This window comes from Pseudorca crassidens, chromosome 7, assembly GCF_039906515.1.
Source record: "Pseudorca crassidens isolate mPseCra1 chromosome 7, mPseCra1.hap1, whole genome shotgun sequence".
Lineage (NCBI taxonomy): Eukaryota > Metazoa > Chordata > Mammalia > Artiodactyla > Delphinidae > Pseudorca > Pseudorca crassidens.
In genome coordinates this window covers 106,098,179-106,113,655 of record NC_090302.1, presented here as the reverse complement: position 1 = coordinate 106,113,655, position 15,477 = coordinate 106,098,179, and the positions used below count along the sequence as shown (strand labels likewise).

Genomic DNA, 15,477 nt, shown 5'->3' with positions numbered 1-15,477 from the left:
AGACATGTTATCTCTGTGTCTAGTACCACGCCCATCTCGACAGCCTCATGTCACTTCGTCTCTCTGGCCCCAGCACACGTGGTAACAAGGAGATGGATGGCTGCAAGAATAGAAGCCTGACAGCTCCAGCTCCAGACCAAGTAGGCATCCCCACCCGATACGACATCATCTTCCCCCCTCACCTGCCGCAAACCTACCGCATCAGTTGTCAACCCTAGTCTCGGAGTAACACTGAACTGTGGGTCCCAGGCATTCTTAGGCTTGTTAGTACAAACCAAACTCCCAACTGCAGAACCCAGGAGAGGTGCACCCCCAACTCAGCTTTTCTCTGCCTTCCATCCTCCGTCCTGTCTCCATCCGTCTTCTCCAAGCCTGTGACTCGGTGCTCGCTCCCTGAGGATGGCTCTGACCCCACAGCTGAGCAGAAGCCAGACATCAAAAGGACAGTTAAGCACCAACTAGATGCGGGAGCTTTCTGTGGCTCCTTGGAAGTCAGCAAACAACCCCCAGACCGACGGGGCCAAAGCCAGCCCTCTCCTCTGGGCTGGGAACACGTACACTTGAGCTCCCCGGCACCACACCACACACACTGAAAAGTTACCGTGAAAAAGTAAAGGAGGCCAACACGTGCCACATGCCACCCCACATCCCGCTCAAACCAGTTCGGTGACACCTACGTTCCTCTCTATGTAATCAAATGACTAATCCCAGAGACGGACGCAGACAAGGCTGCCGGCGTCCACGCACACTGACAGCATCAGCCGGGCTCAGGCACGCAGGCTGCTCCGGGACCAAATCACAGCGTACAGTCGTGCTGGGAGGGGCCCGCTGGCCGTGCACAGGTCGCTCCTGGAACCGGGCAGGCACCTTCCCTCAGGCCACTCTAGCGTCCTGCAGAGGAAAACCACAAAAGACTTCCAAGCTTCATGAGTTAAAGTCTCCATTTTATTTTTTTTTTTACAAAAAATCCAACGTAAGACCATTGTGCTCATGACTGGAAAAGGGGTGGGGCGGATGGACATGGCATGAGTATCAGAGAGCTTCCCCCTTCAAACGCCAGCACTGCAAACAGGAGCTCCCCGAGCACACACACAGGCAGGCCGCTCCTGAGGAGACCACTCCTGCACGCCCAGCGCACGGGCCCTGGCTTGAGGTGCAGGTCACACAGGCGGAGGACACGGCACAGGTGCAAAAGCCCAGAAAGGCCTGATGAGCACCTTGGGGGCTCCCCCTCATTTGGGTGCCTCTCAGTGAAGAGCAAACTGGCCAGCTGGAGAGCAAAGACGCGCCGGGCCCTGGGAGCAAAGACAGCAACGGGGGTTCACGGGACAGCCGAGGAAGCCCACGTGCGCTGCAGGGCTGTCCCGTGCTCCAGGTGAGTCAATCAGGTGGTGCAGGTGACATCTGGGCTTCCCAAGGTGACCGATCGGCATCAAAGGCATTCGAAGCCTGGACCGGGGCCTCTACCTAACCCGCCTTGCAAAAAGCAGCGGCCATTCTCCAGAAGAACTAACCAAGCCTCCGAAAGCTCTCGCCACCCTCCCTCTCACCATGAGGAGCGTCCTTCACGAACGTGGCCAGTGTCCATCAGAGACTGCTGTCTGGAGTCCTTCAAGTCAGTGTCCTGTTCAGGTCCAAGTAGTGCCACCCTCGTCTGTGCTCAGACATCACCACCCCACCCTACAGTGCCCTGTGACGTCATCCACAGCCTCAGAGTACCAGTTGCTCTGGATCTGCCGCCAGTGCTCAGGGACCCCGCGCTCTGGCTCCAGTGCAGGGGATCCTGACACAGCTCCTTTCTCATCAGGCCCGCTCAGAGGCAGTCTAGGAGCTCCTCACATTAAGAGAGACAAGATAAAAATAGCAGCCACATTTATAGCTCAAAACACCACACTCTTTGGCTTCCCAAAGGGAAGAAGGCTACTGCTAAAAAGAATAAAGTCCAAGGTCAAAGAAGGGGGAGTTAGAAAGTTAGGAAGCAGGGGGTCTGGACCCCTTCGCTGGGCTGCTGAGCAGCAGAGCTCAATTTCCTAGGTAGCTGCCTCAGCAGGGGAACCACAGGAAGATGCCAGTGGGAATGTCCGGAGGACGGAGCCCTGGTCCTGTCCACCGATGGGGAGAGTCCCTTAGGTCAAGCGACCCTACAGGTGGGTGTTACCCACAGGACAGAGCCTGGCTTCAAAATGATACTTGAAGAGAACCCATCTGGGGCAGGCAGGTCAGAGGAGGATGTGCCCCCTGGACACAGGAGCACAGGATGTCAAGGTCAGGGGAAGACGGAGCTGGCTTAAGGCATGTACGTGCCCAGGACAAGGCTGAGCCTTTGTTCAGTCAGTTGTGGGGAACCTCCTAGATTCGACTTCAGTGGAGGAAAGTGGGGACCAGAAATACGGTAGAGGCCACGGGCTAAATCCCTGCCAACAGCCACTAACGCCCTCTTTGGTTCCCCTACTGCTGCCATCACCGCAAAAAAAAAAAAAAAAAAATTAGCTTACTTTTATTTCAGCCCAGGAAATAGAAATTTAAACCCAGAGTGGAACGTGGTAATGTGGGGTGTGAATGCCTGTTTCAGGCTGGATTTGAGCTTAACCTAACAAATCCTATCCTCCCACCATTCTGACACATACCAAACCTCAGGGGGTCCCGGAACCAACCCGGCGTGAGGGATCCAATAACTATAGGATGTGGGTCCAGACAGGGGTCGGGGAAGGTGAATTTCACCAAGGTATTATCCCAAGGCAGGTGCCTTGCTGTGACTCCCCGGCCAGCCGGGTGGGGATCAAAGGATGCTCGTTTGCTCTGCGGCAGAGAGTAGGCCGACCTGCAACCACTCAGACCACACCTGAAGTGCAGCCCACCAGGCTTCTGTTCTCGTACATGAGAGAACCTGCAGGGAAGTCTGTAGCCAAAGCACAACATGTCTTTCAAAGGAGGGTCGAACAAGAAGAGCCATTTGGGGGTCTGTCTGCAGGTCTCGGTCCTTCCTCAGTCTTCTCTCCCAAACGGGGGGTAGGGAGAGAGCTGGGCTGAGAACCCAGACAGCACGACCCAGCGGGGAGTCCTCAAACCCACCAAGTCCTGCACAGGGAGGCTCCACTGCCCCCAAAGGTGCAGATCCCCATACCTCGAGCTACAGAGCCCTGGTTGGCAACAGGTCTTATCTTGGGCAGGGCCCTGTAACAGGGCCACGCCCAGCCCTTTCTTGTTTCTGCACAGATAGATGCCCCTGGGGAGGACGGAGATGATCTGTAAAGATGAGCCAGATACCAGAAGGCCAGGATCCATCTCCACCAAAATACAGACCACTGTGGTACGTCCCTCACTTTGTGAGATGGGCAGAAATGCCAAACTCCCCCTCAAATATATATATATATATATATGTATATGAGTGTGTGTGCATATATACATATACACGCACATGTATATACACACATGTGTATATATACACACATGTATATAAATAAGCCTCGAATGGCAAATCTGAAACTTCCTTTTTAAATAATAATAGTAGTTGTTAGTGAATTAAAAACCACAAACCAGCTGCCCTGGGCTTATGTACTGTGTGAGTGACTCTCCAGAGTCCCTGTGGCCCTCAGTGTAAGCTATCACCAGTGCCCTGTGTAGGGAGCCCTGGTGTCCTGGGACCAGGGCTCCGGCCAGTGTGGCTGATTTCAAGAGCAAGGCAGCTCTGTCCCTCCCACTCTCCCTGCCGGCTCTCCCAGCAGAGGGTCTGGGCCACCCACCCAGTGGGCATCCCTGAGGTCCTTCCACGTCTAGGGACCTCAGGAGCTGCCTCCCTCACTCTGCTCATCCTCTCCCATATGCGCAACGCCCCTAGATGAACTTGAAGCACTTGGTCTTGTCGTGGGGCAGGCGGGTCTTGAAGAGCACAGAGTCCACGCGGAACTGTGTGTACAGCAGGGGCATATAGCCGTACACCTTGACAAAGAAGTTGATACACTTGTGCCGCTCGTGAAAGTGGGAATCGTCGTGTGACAGAGCCTGGGGGCATCCTGGGCATCGGAAAGTCCACCGTGACGTCACCTGGGAGCGGGGAAGAAAGAGCACAAAGTGAGAACCGCAGGTGCTAAGACAGAGACCCCAGAGCTTAACCAACCGATGCCTCCTCTTCCACGGTGACGACACCAAGTCGATGGCTACACTCACTCAGAGCAAGTCGGGAGCCAGAGCCCAGGGCTCTCTTCCTGCCACGGACAGATCTACATTATTATTAAGGACACGCTTCCAAACGGCCTATACGTAACCAATATCAAAAGCCTTGAGGTGTTCGGTGGTGCTTATCTCAGTAACACTACTTCTACTATTTATCTTGGCTGCACAGCAAGATGTGGGTATAAAGTTGTTCATCAGTGTTTTTAATAGCAAACTACTGGAAAACTACCCATCAAAAGGGGATAGATAAATCATTATAAAATACTACATGTCCATTAAAAAAGATGTTTAAGAAAGTTATATTTAAAGACATGGAAAAGTGGTCATATTATAGTTTAGTGGTTATTATGATGATGAAATTCCAAGCAATTAGAAAAGTATGAAGAATAATACAACAGCTTCACTATCAACAACATGGCAGATTAAATAACATAAACCCCCCTGAGCACAGAATCCCTGAAAAGGCAGGATGAAATACAGAAACCGTCTCTTTAAATGTATTGGCTGAGCTTATAATGAAATAAGTCAAGTCTTCAGAAGCCAAAGTAATGAAAAGGCCTGAATCCAGCAAGACAGCCAGGACCTCGGGTTTTCATGAGGCTGGAGAGCCCACAGTCAGGAAATCAGATTGGAAACTTTTTGAAACCCTGGGACCCAGTGGAAGGCCACAAGGGCAGGAGGCAGCCCTGCAGAGAGAGGCGGTGAAGCAGCATTTCCTTCTCAGTCTGAGCTCTAAGTGGAGGAGGAAACATCCCCTCTGAGAAACTGACAACCAGAAGCCAGCCCTCACACAGCTGAGGCTAGAATTATAACCCCGTGTGTCCTGAAAAGCCCCAACATGCTAATTTAGCTTAAATAGGTCTCAAGGAGGTAGTAAGCCAAGGCACATGGAAGAAGCAAGTACAAATCCTCTCAGACTCAGGCCTCAAAGAAGTGCTATAAGCAAAACCCCAAAGAATATGACCTCACAATCAAAAGTCACAAAAAAGGGGATGGGTCGCATGAAGGAGACTGCAGAAAGAAACAACAGAACCAGACCCCAAAACACTGCAAAACAGCAGAAATATCAGATAGGGGCGGTAACAATAAGTGTGTATCATATGTACAATAAAATTCTGAAAGATTACTCAAGGTTTGATGGAAGAAACAGGGACTATCACAAAAGTCCTTGTGGATATGAAAAAGAACCAAATAGGGACTTCCCTGGCGGTCCAGTGGTTAAGACTCTGCACTTCCCATGCAAGAGGCGCGGGTTCAATCCCTGGTCGGGGAAATAAGATCCCATATGCCGCATGGCACTGCTAAAAGGAAAAAATTAAAAAGCAAAGAAAGAACCAAATAGGACAACAGAATTGAAAAGTATATTAAACTTACTGTGGTCATCACCTCATGATGGTTTGTAACAAATCGTTATGTTGTACACCTTAAACTTATAAAGTGCTGTGCACCAATTACATCTCAATAAAACTGGGGGGAAATAAGTATACTGAATTAACTCAGATACTCAATGGATGGGTGAAGAGAAAATTACTGACGAAAAGTATACTAAAATTATTACCCAGAATGGAAAATATTGAAAAAAAGCTTTAAAGAAATATGAAAGCAAGATTAAGAGACATGGAAAGAGATACTGTATGATTCCATTTATATAAAGTTCAAAACTGATCCTGGAGCAGAAGACAGCCAGCATTCTGGCAGCTGAGCACTCCTTCCTGCTCTGAGCCTCGCCCCAGCCTCTGGGGCCCAGCACATGCTCTGCCCTGCCCGCCCCCTGCGGCAGGCGCTCAGCCTCAGGTTCTGAGCCCCGGCAGAGGGCCTCCGCCTCCGGGGTTTCCACTCCGTCGCTGCAGGCTGGGAGGGTTAGGCCGGGGAAGTGAGGGCAGATGCGGAAAGCAGGGAGAAGTGCAGAGTCGGGGCCAGGGCAGCAGAGACTACGGCAGAGCACGCCCCACCGCGACACCCTCCCCTGTCTCCTTCTGTGCCGAGCACTAAATGGTGCTTTGGAATCTTTTACCTGTTGTGCCCAGTTCTGCTCAAGTCCACTTGAGGAACATGTTTTATATTTATCCTTGTTTACCAAAGACCAAACACTGGCTTGGAGGCAGTCTCACTCCCCTGCCTCTCCAGTTAGTGAGAATCTGCGCGTAGATTGGTCTAGGCTTTTTATGTGTCTTAGCCACAGAGGAACTAACCTCTGAGCTCTCCCTGGTCCAGCGATCCCTGCCAGGTGTAGGACCTTTGTAGAGAGCACTCCTCTTCTAAGGGCTCATCGGGGAGCAGGTGTAACTTGTCTGGCCTCACTCCACGTGTGTAGCCTGTGCCCTGGGCCTGGACCAGTTACGCCGTCAGCAGGGAGATGCTCGGGCTCCCGCCAGCCTTGCTGCCCCAGAGAATCATGGAACGTGTTCCGAGAATATGGGGACTAAGAGTTCCCAACCCCAGGCCTGAGGACGCAGCTTGCTCTCATGCGGCTCTGTGTTGTATTCTATGTTATTTTGCTACCTGATCATTCTAGTTTAAAAAAAAAAAAAAGACTCAGCAAAAATTATGGAAATCTGAATAAAGGATAAACCCTGGTAATATAAAATGTATCAATATTGATTCATTAATTGGGACAAATGTACCATACTAATGTAAGATGTTAATAATAGGGGAAACTATATGGGGGTATATGGGAATTCTGCACTGTCTTCGTAACTTCCATTTTAATATCAAGAGTTTATTTTAAAGGTAAGCCATAGTGTTTAGGTATACATACTTAGGTGATAAAAGTGTAAAGAAAAACAATGAAGTGGATACCATTAAAGACATGACAGTAACTGTATTCATCTCCTAGGGCTGTTGTAACAAACTACCACAAATTCAGTGACTTAAGAAACCAGAAATTTACTCTCTCACGGCTCTGGAGGCTGGAAGTCTGAAATCAAGGTGTCAGCTGGGCATCCTCTCTCTGAAGGCTGTAGGAAACAGCCTGCCCCATGCCCTTCTCTTAGTGCCTGCACTGCCGCAGCCCTTGGCCTTCCCTGGCTTGTAGATGAGGCTCCATCATCACACAGCACTCTCCCCTCAAGTGTCTGTGCCTCTGTGTCTCTTCTTACAAGGACATCAGTCATCATGGACTGAGGGCCCACTGTACTCTACTATGACTTCATCTCAACTTGATTATATCTGCAAAGACCCTATTGCCAAATAAAGTCACATTCACACGTTAACAGGGGTTAGGACTTAAACATATCTTTTGGCGGGTCACAATAAACAGCCTGCCCTCTGGCCTCAAAAATTTTATGTCCTTCCTCTATGCAAAATACATTCACCCAGCATCTCTTAAAACTCTTAACCCATTCCAGGATCAACACTAAGTCCAAAATCTCATCCAAATACAATCAACTCAGTCCCAAATCTCTTTTAAATCATCTAAATTGGATATGGTTAAGATATGGTCCATCCTGGGATAAAATTCCTCTCTATCTGTGGATATGTGAAACCTGGAGGACAATTATCTATCTCAAAAATGCGACGGTGGGACAGGCATAAGATAGACATTCTATTTCAAAAGAGAGAAACAGGGAAGAAAAAGAGGCCATGCATCCCGAACAAGTCAAAACCTCAGCAGGGCAAGTCCCCTTAGGTTTCAAGGCACGAGAGCAACCCTCTCTGTCCTCCTGGACTGGGGGCGCAGCAGCCCTCAGGAGGTGGCCCCGCCCTCCGGAGCCAAGGGGGTGTGGTCCTGCCTCTGGGCCACTGGTGACCGCAGCAGCCCCACCAGCCTCTGAGCCATTCTTCCCATCACCTGAAGCGAGTAACACATTCTCAGCCAACTAGCTCTATCGGCCCACTTCCTGCTGGTAGAATCCCAGGAGTTCCTTCTTTCAGTTCGCCCTGTCTCTGTCCCCTTCGGCTCAAGCTCGCAGTGGTCCTGATTTCTGGAAGCTGGAAGTCAGAAATCGAGGTGTTGGCAGGGCCACGTGCTGCTCTGTGAGGGGCCCAGGAGGAACCGGTTCTACGCCTTTCTCTTTGGGGTTCCTTGGCTCACACGTCACTCGCATCTCTGCCTCACGTCACATGGGGTTCTCCCTGTGTGTGTGCCTCTGGGTCTCTTCACCTCTCTTAACAGGACACCAGCCATATGATTAAGGGCTCACCCTACTCCAGTCTGACTTCATTTCAACTTGACTACTTTTGCAAAGACCCTATTTACAGTTAAGATTACATACACAAGTACTGGGATTAGGACTCAAACATATCTTTTTTTTTTTTTTTTTGGCGGGGGGGAGACACAATTCAACCCACAACAGTGATTAAAACTGGGGCTGAGGAAGGAGGTTGAGATTGGGAAGGGGCATGCAGGAGCTTCTGGGGTCCTGACACCCCATGTTAAATGGGTTGTTTTATAATAATTAAACTGTGCACTTAAATGTTATGCCTTTTTCTATATGAGCATTATATTTTACAACTTAGAAGTTTGAAAAAACTAAAGAAAATGAAGAAACAAGCAACCTGAAAATTTTTATAATCATTAAAGAAATTGAATCTATAGTTTAGTACCCTCCTACAAAAGACATGCAAAGCCCCAAAAGATGTCAAAGGTTGAGTTCTACCAAGCCTCCTAGAAAACACAATCCCAATTGTGCACAAACTCTTCCATAAAATAGAAAAAAAGGGGAACTTGCCCCAAACTCATATAATGAGACTAATTACAATTTTCATACCAAAACCAGAAACAAATAATACTAGAAAGGAACTTCCCTGGTAGAGCAGTGGTTAAGAATCCGCCTGCCAATGCAGGGGACACAGGTTTGATCCCTGGTCCAGGAAGATCCCACATGCCGCAGAGCAACGAAGCCCGTGCAAGACAACTACTGAGCCTACACTCTAGAGCCCGCAAGCCACAACTACTGAAGCCCGTGCACCTAGAACCCGTGCTCCACAACGAGAAGCAACCACAATGAGAAGCCCGCGCACAGCAACAAAGAGTAGCCCCCCACTTGCCGCAACTAGGGAAAGCCCACGCACAGCAACGAAGACCCAACGCAACCAAAAATAAATAAATAAATTTTAAAAAATAATAATAATACTAGAAAGGAAAAATCACAGGCTCACTTACTCATGAACACGAATTCAAGTAATCCAAACAAAATACCAGAAAACCAAATCCAGAAATTTATAAAAAGAATTGTGACCAAATGTGTTTATCCAAAGAAAGCATGAATGTCAACACAAGAGATTAAAGATAAAACACATGACTGTATCCATGGATAATAGGAAATGTACTCAATAAAATTAAAGAATCATTCATAATAAAGATCCTTAGCTAATAAGGAACAGGAGGAAACTTCAATAAGCTAAAATGTAGAGCAAGCACCACACCTAACAGCACACTATCTGAAGCATCCCTTTAAAATCACGAATAAAACCACGATGCCCGTCATCACTATTTCTATTCAATACTGTACTAAAGGTCCTGGCTATATAAAAAATAAAATAAAATGGCTTATGAGGATTGGAAAGGAAAAAACAAAACAGTTCTTTGCATGAGGGATATATGACGGTCAACACAGAAAACCCATATCAATCAACAAAAATTTTTAAATGGAGTTTTAGCAAGTTTCCTAGATATAAGAAACAGTTCTATAACGATGAAAGAAAATGTAACTTTTGGAAAATACCATTTAAAATACCAACAAAATATACAGAATACCTAGAAATAAGTCTAACAAAAGATGTTCAGAGACCTCTGTTGCGAAATTATTGTGGAACTTTATAGCCTGGGGATTATATAATATTCGATAATTTTTAAAAGATATCAATTTTCCCCATTTCACCTACAGATTCAATTCCTATCAAAATCCCAACTCTGTGTGTGTCTGTGTCTGTCTTGCCAAGCTAATGATTCCAAAATTTATGTGGGAGGAGAAAGGGCCAACAATAGGCAAGACACTCTTGAAATACAGGGTTAAGTTAAAGAGGATTTGTCTTAGCAGATAAAAAAATAATAATTCTAAAGATATGACAATTAATGTGATTTTGGCACATGAACAAACTGGACCAACAGACCAGAATAAAAGAATCCTTAAACAGATCCATGTACACACAGACATTTGAACAATGACAGACCAGCACTGCAGATCACTGGGTATGTATGAACTAAGTGTACAATAAAAACTGCTTAGGAGACAAAAATGAAATTGGGACCCTATCTCACATTATACACAAAAATCACTTCCACATGGATTAATGATTTAAATACAACAGGGCAAAACCTAAAACTTTTAGAAGAGTACGGCGGAGACTTTGGGACAATGAACATGAATAAACTATAGTTACAAGCATCAACACTGACTAAGCTCACAAACAGACTGAGTTTTTTAAAAGCTAAATGCAGAGGAATGCTTATAGTTTGATTTCATTTACATAAAGCTTAAAAATGCCGATCATTTAGAGATGAATACGCATATGGTAAAAGCATTTTTTTAAGGGAGATGGGGAAGGGGATTTTTAAAACAAAACTCAGGATAGCAATTATCTATGGAAGGAAGAAGCAGGCTGGGATTATGGAGGTACATGTACAATGGATGGGTATTTAAAATATTACACCTTATTTTCAGTATCATTTTTATTCCACGGGTCTTTGTTTAAGGACGGTATATATTTAAAGAATCATATGACTATATATGTATGAAACACATGCTACTAGTTTAAAATACAGAAATGAAATGTTATGCTTAAAAAGGGGGAAGAATGTAACAAACAAGCAAACCCACCAGTTGTGTCAAATATTGACACTTTGCCCTATTTGTTTCAGATTACATATATATTTTTCTTCCTTTTTTTTTTAAGAAACAAAAAACATTACAAATAGAGTTATTCCTTGTGCCACCCTCCCTCCTTCCTTTCCTCTCCTGCTAGGTCATGGGGAACATGACCTTTAATTATACTTGATAAAATCAAACTTTCTTCAGAACAGATATCCCAATGTACACACCCACCAGCTCTGTACAGTATCTGCAATTTTAACACATCCTTACTAACATCTGTTACTATCACTTTCATTTCTGCCCATTTGATGTGTATAAACTATACCCCATTGTTTTACCTTACACTTCCCTAATTATTACAGAAGTTGAGCATCTTTCCACAAGTTTATTAGTCATCTAGGTTTCTACTTCATTGAACTACTTTTTTACAAACTAAATGAATCAATCGAGTAGTCTTTTTTTCTCATTTGGAAATTCTTTCTCTGAGTATTAATTCTTTGTCATTTATCAGCATTGTAAATGTCCCAGTCTGTGGACATAGAGGTTTGCTGAACAAAGTTTTGAATTTTAATATATTCAATCAGTCTTTTCCTCTGTATTTTGCACTTTTCGTCTCTCTTTGTCTATGATCACAAAAATCCTTCTGTACTTTTTGTGAGAAGTGTTAAAGCTTGCATTCACATTTGGTTGATTAACCTATCTGGAATTTACTTTGCGTATGGTATGATGACATGTATTTCTGTTTCATACAGAAAACCAATTATCCCAGCATTCATTTGCAGATGCCACCTTTATCACGCAGCAAGTTTCCGCACAGGCGTGGGTCTGTGTCTAGACTCTGCTTTGTGCCACTGATTTATCTGTCAACCCCTGCGCCAGTATCACCTTGTCCTAATTATGTATTTTATTACCATGTCATGGTTTCTGACAAGGCAAATCCACATCTTCTTCACTGGTGTCTTGGCTATTCTGGTCCTTTGCCTTTCGATACAAGTTTGAGGATCTGTGTGTCAAGTTTCACTCCAAGCCAAATTAAACCAAATAAAGTATCCTAACAGGATTCTGATTAGAGTTACACTGACATTTTAGACTTGGGGAGAACTGCTATCCTGATGATATGAATGTGGATGTGGTCTCTATCTCCATTTATTTAGTGGGTAACCTTATCTTACTACTGACTTCAATGGGGATCTTCTAAACTTCCATGATTCAGCGTAATGTTTGCTGTAGTATTCAGGTTTTCAATAAATTCTGGAAATTCTCATATTTTTCAACTGCCCCTCCCACTTTCTCTCTACTCTTCCCTTCCTGGTTTTATGTTACACCTTCTCCTTACAGCCTCCATGTCTCTCTTTTTCTAATTAATTTATTTATTTATTTATTTATTTTTGGCTGTGCTAGGTGTTCATTGCTGCTCTAGCTGCAGTGAGCAGGGGCTACTCTTCGTTGCGGTGCACGGGCTTCTCATTGCAGTGGCTTCTCTCATTGCAGAGCACAGGCTCTAGGCACACGGGCTTCAGTAGTTGTGGCATGTGGGCTTAGTAGTTGTGGCTCGTGGGCTCTAGAGCGCAGGCTCAGTAGTTGTGGCGCACGGGCTTAGTTGCTCCATGGCATGTGGGATCTTCCCGGACCAGGGCTCAAACCCGTGTCCCCTGCATTGGCAGGTGGGCTCTTAACCACTGTGCCACCAGGGAAGCCCCTCCATGTCTCTTAACCTTTCTTATTTTCCATCTCTTTATATCTCTGTAATACTTCCTTGGAAATTTCTTCACATTTATCTTCTAGGTCATTAATTTTGTCTTCAGCTAAGTCTTATCTTTTTATCCCATTCACAGAGATTTTCATTTTAATAACTATAATTTTCATTTCCAGTTGTCCTATTTAGGTCTTTCAAACCTGTTTGTTCTGTTTTCTTTCTGAATGTCTGTCTTTTCCTGAATAATTTTAAAATTATTATTACTACTATAAATTGAGAAAAACATTAAAATTGAATGGCCCATCCTGTTCATTATAGCTGAAGAATAATCCTCACACACAGCCAATATCAGCCATCAGAAGCCAGGTCTCTAGAGTTGAAACTGAGGAGTGATCATGATCACAGGCCAGGCTCCAAGGGACACACCTCAGAGACAAAACTGAGGGAGTCACAACCCCCAGAGGTCCCTTCACAGGACCCCACCGGTCCCCTTCCTTCACCCTCCCACCCATCGGCAGCTCTCTAGAGCTCTTCCAGTTTACAATGAGTCACTTACTACTATTCCCACCAGCTTTCCCTGAAGCAGGAGACGGATGTCAAGGCAAACAGCATCTATGTCCAGTATTCTACTTTGTTCTCCCTGTACCTAAAAATCTTCCTCCTCATCTCAGACGCCAGCATACAACCTCAGGGGGAATAGTCCCTTAACCTGCAAATGACTCCACTTTGGCACAAAAAAGTTATTTTATACTGTTGTTTTCACTGAAGCAGTGGTTTCCAAATAAACATTTTTAATCATGTAACCCATCAGTAAAAAATTTTGAGATTGCAACCCCAGTGTATTTATTTAAAAATATATATATATATTAATATTTATATATTACATAATAAAACATACAAAAAATTAAGAGGAATAAAGTAACAACTGTAAGTTGAAGCTTGACTATTTACTTAAGCAATACCATGGACTGTATTTTGCACGGGAACATTCCAGGTAATTTTAGTCTAAGAGAAATTACGCTTAGTAACAGGAAGGAAAATCATTAATAGATGTTGAGAACTTCCTCAACATTAATATTAAGATGCTTACCTATGCGTCCTCTCTCTACTTCCTTATCCCCTAAGCCAGCCATCTATCGTCTCAACGCTTTATGAATGTTTAATCCTTTATTCTGAATGAAGCCTATTTACATTCTAGATCTTTTCCTCCTCAAAAGATAACAGTACATTATTCAAAGCAATAATATGAAATTAACTCCCTGTTTATTCAGTCAATATTGTTAAGATATTAACATTATTGAAAGAATACTGCTATCATATAAAAGTCATGCCTTCCTAATTATAACAAGGGAGGGGACAGTGACAATTTGAAGTATTTAAAGCAAAAAAAATTACTATTTTATAACATAAAATAGTACATACACCTGATAAAATTAGGGAAGTTAATGAAAATATTCAGCTTAAACTGGTTCTATAATATGAAGTAAATAACTGGACTCAAAATTTGAGGGAATTAACTCAGAATTTGAAGACAGGCTCAACTTATTGAGCCTTTCATTTTAAAAAGTCATCCTAAACTGTTCTTATATTTCCATAAGATCAAGAAGATTCAGAGGCTACTTACTTTTCAAGTTTTCACTTGGGAAGAATTATGTATACCATGTGCAAATTATTTCCATCTCACTCTCTACACTGAAGAGATGTTTGATGAAACACTGGCCTAATAATATAACAAACACGCTTCCATGAAGATGAAAAATGCACCATGTCTGTGAGTGCGTCAAGTGACTGATGATATAATTAGGCACCTAATCCCTCAGATACTTTAAATTTTCATGGATAATGTTTTCTGATCTACTAGGGAGGTATAAATAGAAAGCATACGTCTTGGCTGGAGTCCAGTCCCTGGCTACACAAGAAAGGATAAATAAGGAATAGAAAACTGCACTAGTCAGTAATCTCTAAGACCCTTGCCTCCCTACCTTAAAGTTTACAAAGAAGTGTGCTTTTCATTGTTTAATATCAGATCTACCACTATACCTGGAAAACATGCTATTTTTATATAAAAAATACTATCATCATTCACAGGTTTAAAAAACACATAATCTGGGCTTCCCTGGTGGCGCAGTGGTTGAGAGTCCGCCTGCCGATGCAGGGGACACAGGTTCGTGCCCCGGTCTGGGAAGATCCCACATGCCGCGGAGCAGCTGCGCCCGTGAGCCATGGCCGCTGAGCCTGCGCGTCCGGAGCCTGTACTCCGCAACGGGAGAGGCCACAACGGTGAGAGGCCCGCGTACCGCAAAAAAAAAAAAAAAAAAAAACACAATCTGGTGCATCATTTTGCTAATTCTTCTTCTTTTGTGAGGCTTTAGCAGAAGGCCAAGGAGTCGAAGAAACTATGGGGTAATTCAGGAGTTAAGTTATAACCCTGAGCCACACTAGTGGTTACTTGGTCTAGAACTTACTTTCAAAATGTAAGAACAATGAAATATGCACCCAATTATTATTTACTCATTGGACTAATGATATCCATGGAGGTAAACTTACTATTTTATAAAATTAAATAATACACTCTTTGACATTAACCTAAGGATATCAGCTGTGAATCCACAGCATAAACAATGACAGAGCCTAGTCATAAATATTATTAATTTGAATGGACAGATTCTCTAGTATTAATTGTTACAAGGCCTTTACCAGGCCTACCCTAACCCTCACCAGGGGACCTTTCACTTGTCTGAATCTGCAGTAATGACAGAGTGGGTGATGGAACTTGTCCTTCTGTGCACTGAGTATGAAATTGGTTATATTATGGTCAAATCTATTCACCAACTCAAAGACAAAAAACAGAAC

At 44.4% G+C, this 15,477-nt stretch overlaps 1 protein-coding gene across 5 annotated transcripts in view; it reads right to left on the bottom strand.

Moving 5' to 3' along the window:
* Window positions 1–927: 927 nt before the first annotated feature.
* Window positions 928–15,477, bottom strand: part of EXTL3 (exostosin like glycosyltransferase 3) — a 127,804-nt gene continuing 113,254 nt past the window's right edge. For all 5 annotated transcript variants that reach the window (XM_067745276.1, XM_067745277.1, XM_067745278.1 and 2 more), the window contains one exon: window positions 928–4,044. In XM_067745276.1, coding sequence (XP_067601377.1) covers window positions 3,835–4,044 — 210 coding nt within the window. In that variant the 3' untranslated portion in view covers window positions 928–3,834. The remainder of the gene's footprint in view (window positions 4,045–15,477) is intronic.